Raw genomic sequence first — 13,979 nt, forward strand, 5'->3', positions numbered from 1 at the left:
ACTATGTAAATGCTTATTCTTATTTTTAAAATATTTTTCAACTTTTTAATCTTTTTTCTTCATAATCTGGAGGGACTCAAAGTTTAACATATCAACACTTGATGGAAAATACCTGTTCCATGTTATGTCTACAATGTTTGATATTCAGACAGATAGTGAGGTTAAGCTCAACTGCCTATGTTATAAGGTAATAATATCATTAAGCTTCTCTTCTGGAAGGTTGACAACTTAATTTTTCAGCCAAACATTAAAGAAAATGAAAGGCTACAAAGACAGCCAACATTTTGGCCCTAGTCTTTCAAGGTCAGTAAAGGCTCAAGAAATAGGAGTTAACATCCTGTAACTCAGTGGTGTCCCAGATTTTCTGATCAAGGAGATTATGGAGTCACAGAGGAAAGTGATCAATGATGTAAAGTGTGCCTAAGGATTTCTCTCAAGCTTTCACTGAGAACAAATTGGTCAAGCAATGGCCGTGACTCGTCCACATGGCTGACACTGACAAAGGATCTACAAACTGAGGTACAGGGTTTCAGGATAAATCCTAAGGGGACTTGACTGACCTTATCAGATACAAAAGTTACATTTCTTGTTATATAGGTCTTGTTCTTTCTTGGTCTAACCATCTATCAGAAAAGTATGAAAATGAAGTATAAAAAGTAAAGCCATATTAATATGATGAGTTGTAAAAGCTCAAGTCAACAACTTCGGACATTGACAGTCCTGTGGAAAATCCTCTACTATTATGAACTACTGGACTTTTTTGGAATATTTTGCTAAATTCACATACTTACAATATTTAAATGACAATGGAATGCCCTTCTCTGACAAAGCTAACCAAAAAAGGGGGATAGAAATGAGTGAACATTTTGTATTTGTATACTAAAAATAGGATAGATATACAGCTGCATTCTATTAATTCAATGAATAGAGAGGTTGTTCTAATAGTGTTTGAGACAGGAGATCATATCTGCACCTTGTACAATGAATAACCACTAAGACAACAATATGCAATGTATTCATTATTGAAAATGTGCTGGTAATAGGTTGTTACCTGTCTCATTGCTGTTTGTTTCTCAATAAAAATATTGAAAAAAGAAAAAGATCCAGTGAAAATATAGTGATTGAAGCTACCCAAAACAACTCATTCATGTGAAGAAAAAACTAATTAGTTCCAAGATTTTAATTCTCCCATTAAGTTATAAATATCATCATTTATTTTTACAAATGTGCAAGTGTACCTGTCATCTTCAGATACTTTCCCCATAGTAACGCAAAGTGAGAAAAAGTCAGCCAAATTAGCTTGCTTATATATGAAGAAGAAACTATGATTTTTCTTAAGTTTAAATTGTATTTTAATTGATTATCTTGAACTAAGTAAAATAAATCTGTGCTGGAAGGTTTTTCAGTATAGAGATACACAGGAGAATTGTTCTACCCAGTAAGACATCTAAAGTGGCTTATTTTCTCATCTCCACAAGAAAGTCAAGATCTTTACATGACTGGATCCAAAATTATTTTCTGAAGTCACAGTCATACTCCAGCATGTTCTAGTGCTGAATTTTAAAGTTTGAGTAAATAAAGCATTGCTTAAAATGCACTATTGCCCTTACTAGAGCCATTCAAAGAGCTCTGCCTACTTGGCTGGGACAGCAACCAGCCAAAGGCAGAATGTGATTTAGTCCACACGTGGGGCAACTGTTTATTTCTCAAATTCCTAGATGAGTAAGCATTCATTATAAACTGTGAAAGTTTCCTTATAAAACAAAAGCCTGGATTTTTCATCCAAATGGTCTAAGAAAATTGTGGCATTAGTACTTTATAGATCACTTTTTGCATCTACTGTCTTGTAAAGAAATTTCAGGAAACAGTGATTTATTATTGTTTGTATTGACTTTAGTTTTTAAATCACTTGGAGAGACATGAAGTATAGTTTAGTTCAACCTTGAAATAGATTTCGATATAGTTTATTTCCATAAGTCCAGTAGATGTTTTTTGATTGACATCTGGTTACCAATTCTAGCAGGTAATTACACAATCTAAACTCACTAATTCATTTTTTGCTAAGTTAAAACATTCTATTATCTACATGTGAAGTTTTCAAACACTGAGGATTGTCTTAATATTTAAATCCATAGCCTTCATATTTAATTAAAGAATTGATAGAATCTCATCTATCCTCTCTAAACTATTAACTGCTTTATATTTAATCTTTTATCAAATTAAATCAGTGATCTGAATGGCTAAGTTTATCTTAGAGAAAAGACTATGAAATTAATTCAAAATAAAGCTATATATACAGAGATTTTTCTAAATAAAACATTTGATGATGATAGAAGAAGAAAAAGAAAGAAGGAGGAGGAGGAGAACAGGGAGAGAAGGAAAAGATAGGAGAGGAGGAAGAGGAGGAGGTAGATATCTTGCCAATGTTCTATTAAGTCGAACTTTCAGTTTTCAATTTTCCCATATCTTGGTCCAGCCTGAAAATTTTTTCTTGATCTTTCCATGCAGAGAACAAAGATTGGCTCATTTTTCTGTATTTAGTTTTGTCACAACCTTCAACTTTCATAAAATTATATTAATCCTACCACCAGTTTGCCTGCACATTAACACAAATGTTTTGCATTTTATCTCAAAAGAATAGTCAAAGTTTAATTTTTTAAGCTACTTCTACAAGCTAGTTGAGAAAAATGTTAACTGCGAGAAACCATTTCCACTACAGATTGTCCAGAATATAAACAGTTTGTGATTTCCTCTGGAACAACAGAAATGTGAGCATAACTATGCTACCGTGTCTTGTTTCTAAAAAGTTTTGTTTTGGCCTTGCAATAAACACACTGCATTATTGTCTAGGGGGATGTTATGTGATATATTTTCTCTTTATTAAAAATTCACAGAAAATATTACTTTTTAGTTTCACTTTGTTTCTCTTGGAAATCATGTAGTTTTTCTCATGTGCCTGGAATCATGATATTCAGTTATGTCTTGATGTGCTACATAATATAGCCATCAACCCATCTGGTACAAATGGATGGGCTTTCCTGGTATGAGTTTTGTTCATGTGTGTTGCATTTTCTTCCATCTCTCCTTTTTGATTCTCAGTTCTCTTTTATTCCCCACTTCACTCAATGCCTCTTATCTGTGTATCCAATAAGCTATATTAGCTTGCTCTGGAGTACCATGAGGCAATAAAAGTGAATTGATCGACCTACCACTTTTGCTGTATTGGGTAATTCTTAGTAAATGTGCACCCAACGTTAAAAAGCATCAGTGTGCTAAAGAGCTATAGCACAGAGCCTCTGTGATGGCTGTTAAAAGTTGCAATGAAGGGGCCAGAGAGATGGCTCAGTGGAAAAAGTGCTTCCCTGGCAAGCGCAAGGGTCTGAGTTCAATCCCCGGTTCCACAAAAAAAAAGAAAAAGAAAAGTTATAATGACGTAGTACAAATCATTTATAACTCTCTAGTGCAGAAAGAAAAATGACATTTATTTTATCAAAAACTACATTTGCAATACAGGGTTTAACATTTTGATGCCTAAAGGATATTGAAGGTACTTATTATTAAGATATGTTGTCAGTTTATTTGTATTTTAACACATTTCCTGATAGACTGTGTCTGTGAAAATACACTTACAAATGAAAAGTAGGTGAAAATACACCTACTTTTTAAGCTAGTGTTTTAGGATAAAAATTTGAACCTTTTTCTCACTAAAAGGTCAATGTTTATCTGAAAAAGATTGTTGATTTACAGAAAAAGTTCAAAAAGTATATTTTAGTTCTCTTTTATCTGCTTGTGTGATTTCTTACTCCAGGGTTTGAGGCTTTCTAAAACTATTTCCACAGCATGTCCTTCATCTTTATCGCTTTGAACTCTGTTTATGCATCTCATCCAAGTTGTGTTTCCTCCATGACCCTGTATTCCTGTATCTTAGATTATCTGGCCTTGAATTTCCTTTGAAGGGTAAAACAAGATAATTTATTTTCTCAAAAAAAATCAAAATAACTCTACCACATGCTTATGTTGTTGGAGCCAATATGTCAATGATGGTAAGAGGTTTTTCTCCTAAATAAATATAACAATTGAAATCTGAGCATTGTGTACTGATTTATAAAAGACCATATTGGTAGACAGCTATTTGATGCTATAGAAATTCTGGATATGTTCTGAATATTAGCCTATTCCGATTAAAAACTGTTGTCAATACTTTCTCTCACTTATGGGTTTTTAGTCTTTTAATAGTATTTTTTTTGTAACAGATGTCTTTTTTCTGTCTTTTTCATTTATTATTATTATTATTATTATTATTATTTACTGTATTTAATACAGGGTCTCACTACACGGATCAGACTTGCAGTGATCCTCCTGTTTTCAGCCTCCCAAGTACTGGGATTACAGGCATGCACCACCACGCCCAGTCTCAGTTGCCATCTCAGTATGCCCCATGGTCAGAGCCTGCACGGCACACCAGCGATTGAACCCCAGTCCCTGAATCTGCCTAAGCAGGCGCTTTAATCCACTGAGCTATTGGGTCAGCCCTGTCTTTTATTTTGGAATAATTTTAGACTTAATGGTAAAATTTCACAGAGAGTATAAACAGTACTATTGCAAAACGAGTGCGGAGAATTCACATTTATTCTTTAGCCAACAGTCCCTTATTATATAACTATGGTAAAATTATCAAAATCAGATAATTTAGTTAAATAAACCATAGTCTTTACTCAGATTTCACAAACTTTCCTCTCAATCTTTTTTCCACACCAAACCCAATCCAGGGTCCCACACTGGAGTTAGTTTTTATGTTCCTATAGTCTGTTCCAATCTGTCACAGCTCTTCAGACTTTCCTTGTCTTTTTAGGACTTGACAATTTTAACGAGAACTGGTCAGTTATTGTGTCAAATGTTCCTCCACTTAGGTTTAGATGAGATGTGGTCATGCTTTTCTTAGCAATATACCCACCAAAATGCTGATGTGTCTTTATCTAGTGCATTTATCATTGGTTACCATGACCATACTTTTTATTTTAAAGTAGTTATGTGTATCTTTCTAGCCATTTCAGTTAACATTTTTTAACCTCTTTATTAGTCTTTCTTTAGCTCATTTCTGATTGGTTTTACCTTTAGATTTAGATTTAGATTTAAATTTAGATTTAGAATTTGCTTGGCTATTTGGTTGCTTTGTTTGTCTATGGTTTACAAGGTATAACCAAATATATAGTGCATCTTTAAATTTTAAAAATTAATACAGCAGATTCAATATAGTAAAATATTCTTAGAGTAAAAGACATGACAGCATCGACCTCCTTCAAAGTAATCTCCCTTATTTTGAGCACGCGTAGCCCATTGTCCTTGGCAGTTTCTGAAGCAGTTCTGGAAGTCCTCTTTCCTGCGATTGTTTAGGAGCTGTGATGAAAAGACATGATGAGTGCTAAGGCTGACTACTATTCAATGAAAATGAGCAAGGCTCAGAGAAACAACATTTTTCTCTTCTTTCTTTCTTTCTTTTTTTTTTTTTTGTTTTTCCTTTCCATTGAACAAATCCTTTCCTTTCAAAGTATCCTTTGTACCTTTCAGATTCAGACTCCCACTACCTGTCCTTTCTAGAAAAAAAAATGGAATAAGTTTTTTTTTTTTTTTTTTTCCTTTCTCTAGCAGTTTCTTCTCCTTTCAAAATATCTTTCACTTTTGGATTTTATTTACTCTTTCAGTGTCTTACACTAGGGAGACAATATGATGTTTACATACATGGGGTTGATTAATTTCACTTTTTTTATTTTAATGTATTTAGTACAGGGTGTACTGGGTCTCACTACATAGGTTTGACTCATAGTGATTCTCCTGTTTTCAGCCTCCCAAGAGCTGGGTTTACAGCCTACGTGCCACCATGCCCAGCCTCAGTCGCCATCTCAGCACACCCCAGGGGCAGGGCCGGCATGGCACTCCAGGGAGCAAACCCTGGCTACGGCACTCAGCCTAAGCAGGTGCTTTAGTCTGTTGAGTTATCTGGCCAGGCCCTCTAGAAGCTTTAGGTGCAGCATAAAGTTATTCATTTGTGCTGGTTGCTTTTCTGGTGTGAGAATGCACTGTTATGCATGTCCCCATGAGGGCTTCTTTCATTGTGTCCCATGAGTTGTAGTAAGTTGTATCTGTATTTTTGTTTCATTGTAAATATTGTTTTATTTCTTCTTTAATTTCATCTGTAACCCAATTTTTTTGTTCAAGAGGGTGTTATGTAATTTCCATGTGTTTATGGAGTTTTGTGGGGGTTTTTTTCAAAATTTTATTGATAAACAGATAGCAATGAGACAGTTTCAAATCAAATCGGAAGTACAGTTTCAACAAATAACACACTGCATATCCCTCTTCTTAGTGGTTAATTGCTGTACAAGATGCGGACTTGAGATCCTATTTACAAACACCATTAGAACAAATCATTCTATTCATTAAGAGAATGAAACTATACATCTATCCTAACCACTTTGAATACACAGATACAAAATGGACATTCATCAGTATACCCCATTTTTTCTAAGTTCCGTTATTGAATATTATAGGTGTGTAAACTCAGCAAAATATTCTAAAAGAGTCCAGTAGCCCATAATAGCATTGGGTCTTCTGTTTAACTGGCAATGTCAGAAATTATTGACCTGAGTCCCCCACAGCTCAACATAAACAACACGGCTTTAGTTCCTATATTTCGTCTTCATACTTTTCTACTGGATGGTTAAGACCAAGGTAAAGCAGGACCTGTGCAACAAGAGTTGTAGCTTTTTGGTCTGAGAAGGTCAGTGAAATCCCCTCATGTTTATGGAGTTTTTGTAATTTCTTTTGTTAACAATTTTCAATTTAATTACACTATAGTCAGATCATATATGCATGAGATAATTTCAATTTCTTTGCATTTAGTTAAACATTCTCAATGTGCTAGCATGTGGTCTATTTTGGAGAATGTCCTGTGTACAGAAGAAAGTGTAGTCTGGTGTTGGGTGGAATGCTCTGTAAAGATCTGCAAAGTCTACTATTTCCCCAAGTTTTATTTAGTTCTGGTATTTCTCTGCTGATTTGTTTTGCAGTTGATGTATCTCTTCGTAACAATGGAAGTGTTAAAGATTCCCCCACTACAATTGTGTTAGTGCTTATTTGATTTTTCATGTCTATTAAAATTTGTTTTGCATAGTTGTATGTTCCTGTATTTGATGCATATATATTTATGATTGTTACCTCGTCCTCTTGGAGTTTTCCCCTAACAGGTATGTAGTGACCTTCTTTATCTCTTTTAATTATTCTTGATTTGAAGTTGATGTTGTCAGCAACCAGAATAGTTACCCCTGCTTTTTTCTGGGTTCCTGGCATGTGAAGTACTGTTTGCCTTCCTTTGACTTTCAGCCTGTGAATTTCCTTTTGAGTTCAACATGTTCTTTGTATAGAGCATGTTGTTGGATTTTGTCTCTTAATCCACTTGCCAGTTTCTTTTGGTTGGTGAATTGAGACCATTTACACAGATGTTTACAACTGGTGTGCATTGGCCTACTTTTGTCATGATATTTTCATGCTTTGGTTCCCTATTTTTCCTCTCTAAGTTTAATTGCTTGCCACTCTTTGTTGATTTTCTTGGAATTGTGGTCATTTTTCTCTCTTTCCAGAATATCTTTTTTTTTTTTTTTTTTTTTTTTTTTATAATGGTAATCAAACTCAGGAACTTGCACTTGACAGGCAGGAGCTCGTGCTACTGAGGTATGTCTGCAGCCCCCCTTTCAGTATTCTTTGTAGGGTTGCCTTGGTGATTATGAAAGATTTCTGCCATTACTTTTATGAATGGTATTTTATATCATGTGTAATGTCCCCTGCATTTTTATTGACTCTGATCAATCTTGTATTCTTATTTGTTTTGTCTTATAGCTGTTGGATTGATTTTTCATGGTCCCTTGTTTTTAAGAAATCTTTCTTTCCATGATCACCAACAATAATCCCATATTCTTATCTAATAATCTGCCTTCACCTTGGTGCATCTGGCTGTGTTTATTTTCAATGGAATTTTTAATCTCCTTCATATTTGTTAGAATCTGTTTCATGGATTTCATTTCTTTCCAGTGTTGGATATTCATAATTTGCATAATTTTCCTAAGATGCTTTATTGTTTTTTATCTGAATCTACTATAGATTCACTAAGGAGGTCCTTCATTTTTATCATCTTTCTTTTTCACCAGAGATTATTTCTGATCTTATTTTTCTTCATAACCTCATACATCTGTTTATTTGTTTTGTTTCATTTTTACTTCTGCTGCTACCATTTCAGAAAATTCAGGTGGGTGGCTCCTGTGTTAACCTATCTTGTCCCCTGTAGCATTCCTGCGTGGGCTGGAAGTCTAGATGTTTCTACACCTTGTCATTTTCTATTTTTTAATTTTATTTTGTTTTCTGTGTTGATGCTTATAAGTTGCTTGTGGCAGATAGTTTTACTGCTTGGATCAAAACTTCTCTAGGAAATGTTTGTGCCTCGGACCATTTTGTACGTGTAGCTGGGCCTTGGCTTTTGTGTCTGTCCCAAGATCTACCTTCCCAAATGATTAGGGATGAGACATTGATGTCTACCCAGCTCAGCAGCTAGTCCTTTCGTACTGGACTATGGGGATGATTACGAGCCCAGACAACCACAGTTAGCATACAAAGGAGAACAACTGATGACAACAGGTATGGTACCCTGGCTATTGCAGTATAGTTAGCAATAACAATAGCATCAAGCATGGCCTAGAAATTGACAAACTATGGAAACTAGTAATTTGGTACCTTAAACTGTAAGAGCAAAATCTATAGTCATATAACAAAATGCTCATAACAAAACATATAACAAAACACAGGAATATCTGTGCTGCGAGTTTCCCATTAATAGAGTGATTTGGCCTTGTAGTGGGGAATTTTAAGAGAGATGGTGGGAAGAGTAGAGAGATATATGAAGAGAACTATGGTAGAAACAAGGACAAAGAATGATCACCCAAGCTTTAGGAAACTGGAGAAAAGGACAAGAAAGATTGAATGAAGGAGAAAGCCAAAAAAGATTGACGTGAAGCAGAAAGACTAGAGACAATCCTCATTCACATAATCAAGATAGACAATCAAGGAAAGAGGGGGAAAAAAGGAACAAAACATAGCAAACAATAAAAGTGAAAAACCTAAACCACCAAAAAAAGACTGAAAAACAAGACAGAAAAGGAAAACAAAGAACAAACAACAAAATAAAAATTAAAAAAATAATAATAAATTCCTCTGGTGCCCTCTGTTCTGCACTAGTGTCCCAGTCAGAGCCCAGATCTGTGCTGGGTGGCTCCACCAAATCTGAGTAGGCTTAGTGCTGAGAGCAGGGCTGATCTTGACCTTGGGATGCGCGGGCTGGGCCAGCATTTTCAGCCAGGAACTTCTGCATGTCCCCTGGGTGGCCCATCCTTGTCTCCGTAACCATTTGTCTCTGTGCCACTCTCCCAGTTGCTGTGCTGCCCTCAGGGAGAGACCACCTAAGGTTGCTCCTAGTCCCACGTACAGATGGTCCCTCTAAGCCGTTGTACAGCCTCTGCTTTCCACTGGCCTGTCGTCTCTGTCACACTGCTAGGACCTGGACCAAAAGGGTAGTGTTGCTACACTCACTACTTTCACCAGTGCTGATGTAGTCCTTAACCTTGTTGTCACTAGAGATTTCAGTTAGCCATCATGGTATACAGTGAGGGTCAGGGGGTGGACAAACCTGGCTGTCCACTGGGGAGGGAGCAGCTCCCTGGTCACTTGCTGCTGTGGTGTTAGCAAAGCTTGCTCCAGGCCACAACATCCTCTCTTTGGAGAAAAGCAAAGAAGATGATGGACCTTATATTGCAAATCTGTCTTGTGTGGTTTGAGCTTGCCACGCTATTGCAGAGACCATCGGTGTCTTGGGAACTTTCCAGATTGGCAGCTCCTGCTCTGTGCATAGGCAGCCCTGTGGGATGCCTTGCCACTTCACAAAGTCCTATGTCTCTATTTTGAGCTACAAGTCTCTTGTTTCAGATTGATTTTGGTTGATCCCCACAACTCAATCCAGCCAAACCTGCCCTGAAGGCAAAAAAAAAAAAAAAAAATCCTTCTGCCCTTGGGGGCCTGCCCATTAGCTCAGGTGTTTAAGTGCCTATTGAAACAAAACAGTCACGTGGAGAGAAAACATTCTTTCAGGCTTTCACAGAGAGCACACTGGCCAAGCAATGGCTGTGACTCATCCACATGGCTGACACTGACAAAGGATCTACAATCTGAGGTACAGAGTCTCAAGAAAAATCCTGAAGGAATTTGACTAACCTTATTAGATCCAACAGCTACAATTCTTGTTACATAGGTCTTTATCTTGGTCTTAACCATCCAGCAGAAAAGTATAAAAACAAAGTATAAGAAATAAAGCCATGTTGTTACGTTGAGCTGTAGGGGACTCAGGTCAACAACTTCTGACACTGCCAGTCAAATGGAAGACCCAATACTATTATGAACTACTGGACTATTTTGCAATATTTTTCTGAGTTCACACACCTATAATATTTAAATGATGGAACCAAACAAAAAAAGGGGATACAGATGAACAACCATTTTGTATCTGTGTATTCAAAATGGTTAGGATAGATATATAACTACATTCTCTTAATTCAATGAGTAGAAGGATTTGTTCTAATAGTGTTTGTAAATAGGATCTCATGTTTGCATCTTGTACAGCAATTAACCACTAGGAAGACAGTATGCAATGTGTTAATTATTGGAACTATTCTACCAATTTGACTTGAAACTGTCTCATTGCTATTTATTTCTCAATAAAATTATGGGTGGGAAAGAAGGCTCTGGATTATAAACTATTGCCTGATTGCAAAAGAACAAATGAAACAAAACAGTCAGGCTCAGGATGCTGTGGTTCAATCCCCTCATCCTCAAGCAAACCAGACCTGCCCTGAAGACATCCTGAGCGGGCCCCCCAAAAAAACAACTCCTTCAGATTGACTTTGGCATCAGGATGTGTGTCCTTGCTTGACTTCCAATTACCTGTGTTTTTAGGTGACATTTTCTGAGTAACTCCAGTGTCCCCTCCTCTATTCAGCTGTGCTGAGTTGCCTCTGAATATCCATTTTCTCAGGAAAGTCTTTCCAAGCTTCCCTGATTCCAATGTGGCAGATATGTGTCAAACTCTAAGAGTTTGAATGTGCAAGGTAAGTTATTTTACTTCATTTTCTTTAAGTTTTAAGTAAATTTGACCTTGAGATAGTGGCTTCTTATGCTGCTGAAAAATATCTACCCTTTAATTTGTTCTTTGGGGTTCAAGAAATTGGTAGAAAGATGATACAGATGTGTTGCTTAGATTGGTATAAAATCTGCTACATCTGTCAGGGAGGTGGGACGTTGTGGTCGCTTTGGTGACCTTACTATTCAAGCTCACATGTTCACTGCAAGGCAAGTGATTTCCAGCCCTCTGGGCCAGACTCGGGCTTGGGAATCAGGAAATAGGAGTCCCTGCTACTTTCTAAAATAGCTGCTATGGTCTTATTTATGGTCCTACTACTGGAGATATGTATGGACCTCTGTCCCAGTCTTAGTTTCAAGGTATCTTTTCTCTTAGTAGTATTCTTCTCACAGTCCTTCCCCCATCAAAAAATTCTGAGTGAGTTCAGCCTTAGAGAAAGACACACACACACACACACACACACAGAGCAGGGGGAAGAGAGAGAGAGAGAACTTGTCTCAGAGGTATTCTGGACTTGGCCTCACACGCAAACAACCATTTGGGACAAAACAAAACAAAACAAGCAAATGCCCACCTTCTGAAAGAGGGGCTGAGAGTAGAAGACAACAAAAACAATGTAGCAGTTTATATATAAAAACATTATCCAGTCAAAAGCTTCCATCCCTTGCTAGTTCTTTCTTTCCTTTTTTTAAATTTATATATTTGGTGCAGGGTTTCACCCCACATCTCCGACCCATAGTGATCCACCTGCTTGTAGCCTCCCCAGCGCTGGGATTACAAACTCCAGCCACCAGGCCTAGACTCAGTGGCCAGCTCAGTATGCCCTGGCACAGGGCCGATGTAGCATGTGGTGCCAAGGATCAAACCCTGCTAGTTCATTTTAAAGTACACATTCCTTGGCTGGCCATATAGCTCAGAGGATTAAAGCTCTTGCATAGGCAGATGCAGGGGATTGGAGTTCTTCTTTGCAAAAAGTAAAAAATACTATTTCAGAAAATTAAGTTTAAAGTACGATACAGAATTTTATTTATTTATTTATTTATTTATTTATTTATTTATTTATTTATTGAAACTGAGGATTGAACTCAGGCCCTTGCACTTGCCAGGCAAGCACTTATTCTACTGAGCTATCGCCCCAGCCCCCAGAATTTATTCTTTTTAGCACTAGTAAAGCTAAAAATGCAAAAACAAAAATCTAGCAAAGATAACTTCTAAAGCGCCTGCTCATGCAGAGCATGGTGACTGGGGTTCAATCCTGGTTGTGCCAAGCCAGCCCCACACCCAGGGCATGTTGAGATGCTAATTGAGACTGGGCATGGTGGTGCATACCTGCAATCCCAGCTCTTGGGATGCTGAAAACAGGAGTATCACTATGAGTCTGATCTGTCTAGTGAGATGCTGTCGACCCTATACTAAATACATTAAAAAATAAATAAAGTACACATTCCTGACTTTTATACCACCTACCGCAATTTTCACTGTAGGCCTATTTTATGAGTCAGACTTGTAGCCTCCATCATGTGACTTCCACGACAGCACACATGACTGGCTTTAAAAGTTAACATTATGTCAGGAAATAATAAACATCCATAAGCTTCTGTTTACATAAAAGTGAACCATTGACTGAGTAAAAAGTACTTTTTGAACTCCTCAGTAGAATAACCAATCGGAATGTTTTTCCTTTCTTTACTTGTCTCCCATATAATCTGGTTCCTGTGAAAATCAAAGATGCACACCTGCAGAAACAAGATGTAGAAATGCCAGTAAGGACTATGACAGTGAATTCCGTGTAGAAGGGTAATACCCATGCCAGAATGGAGCCACAGAGATTGTACTAGGCGGGCAGTGTCCGCATTCCTGTGCATTCTAATTTGAAGGAACTGCTATGAAATCAGTAAGAAGAAAATATCTTAATTAAGGTCAGAATGATTTATTTTATTAGAGACAAAAATACTAACTTTGTGAAATAAGCCAGACACAAAAGATTAAATATCACATGGTTTCTCTTATGTGACTGTCTCAGTTACTCTTCTCTCGTTGCTGGGACAAATACCCAACAGTCAAAGTGAAGGAAGGAAAGGTTTATTCAGCTCACAGTCAGTGGAGGTTTCAGTCCACACTCAGCTGGCTCCAAGGCAGAGCGGCACAGGGCAGAAGGCAGCTTTTCATGGCAGCGGCAAAGAGCAGAGAGCAAAATGAGAAGTGGCAGCAACAATGACTACAGAGAGGAAGTCTGTCTCCCTTAAGCTGCTTTCAGGCTGTCCGTCCCAGGCTGGGTGTAGTACTCACACCCACAATCCCAGCAGCATTCACACCCATAATCCCAGTGGATCATGAGGCAATCACAAACTCTAAAAGTCCCCATCCTATGACTGCATGAGGCTTTGGGGGATACCTACACACAAACCACAACAATGAGAAAAATTTTTTAAAAAGATGCACGTGTGTGTGTGTGTGTGTGTGTGTGTGTGCGTGATAAATAAATACAAAGTAGGGAGAGTTTGAATAATTTCCTAAATTGCCTGTTCTTCTGTAACAAATAATATTTTAATATATATGCTAATTCACTTCATCTGTACTATTAGTTTCTCCTGGTTCATTTTATGCTATTATATGTTTCTTCTTTTTGAGAATCATTTTGATTCTGAGTAACCACTTTGAAGATAATAACACACATTACATTGACTATTATTATTCTCTTACTATTTTGTTATAAATTTTGTTTTATTTTTCATAAAATAAAAAA

At 37.0% G+C, this 13,979-nt stretch overlaps 1 protein-coding gene across 1 annotated transcript in view; it reads left to right on the forward strand.

Moving 5' to 3' along the window:
- The window catches only part of C9 (complement C9), a 67,447-nt gene extending 54,296 nt beyond the window's left edge, over window positions 1-13,151 (forward strand). The window contains 3 exon segments of the mRNA XM_012514007.1: window positions 4,853-4,877; window positions 12,888-12,988; window positions 12,991-13,151. Coding sequence (XP_012369461.1) covers window positions 4,853-4,877; window positions 12,888-12,988; window positions 12,991-13,151 — 287 coding nt within the window.
- The last annotated feature ends 828 nt before the right edge of the window (window positions 13,152-13,979 follow it).

This window comes from Octodon degus, unplaced genomic scaffold, assembly GCF_000260255.1.
Source record: "Octodon degus isolate 3935 unplaced genomic scaffold, OctDeg1.0 scaffold00002, whole genome shotgun sequence".
NCBI classification, from domain to species: domain Eukaryota; kingdom Metazoa; phylum Chordata; class Mammalia; order Rodentia; family Octodontidae; genus Octodon; species Octodon degus.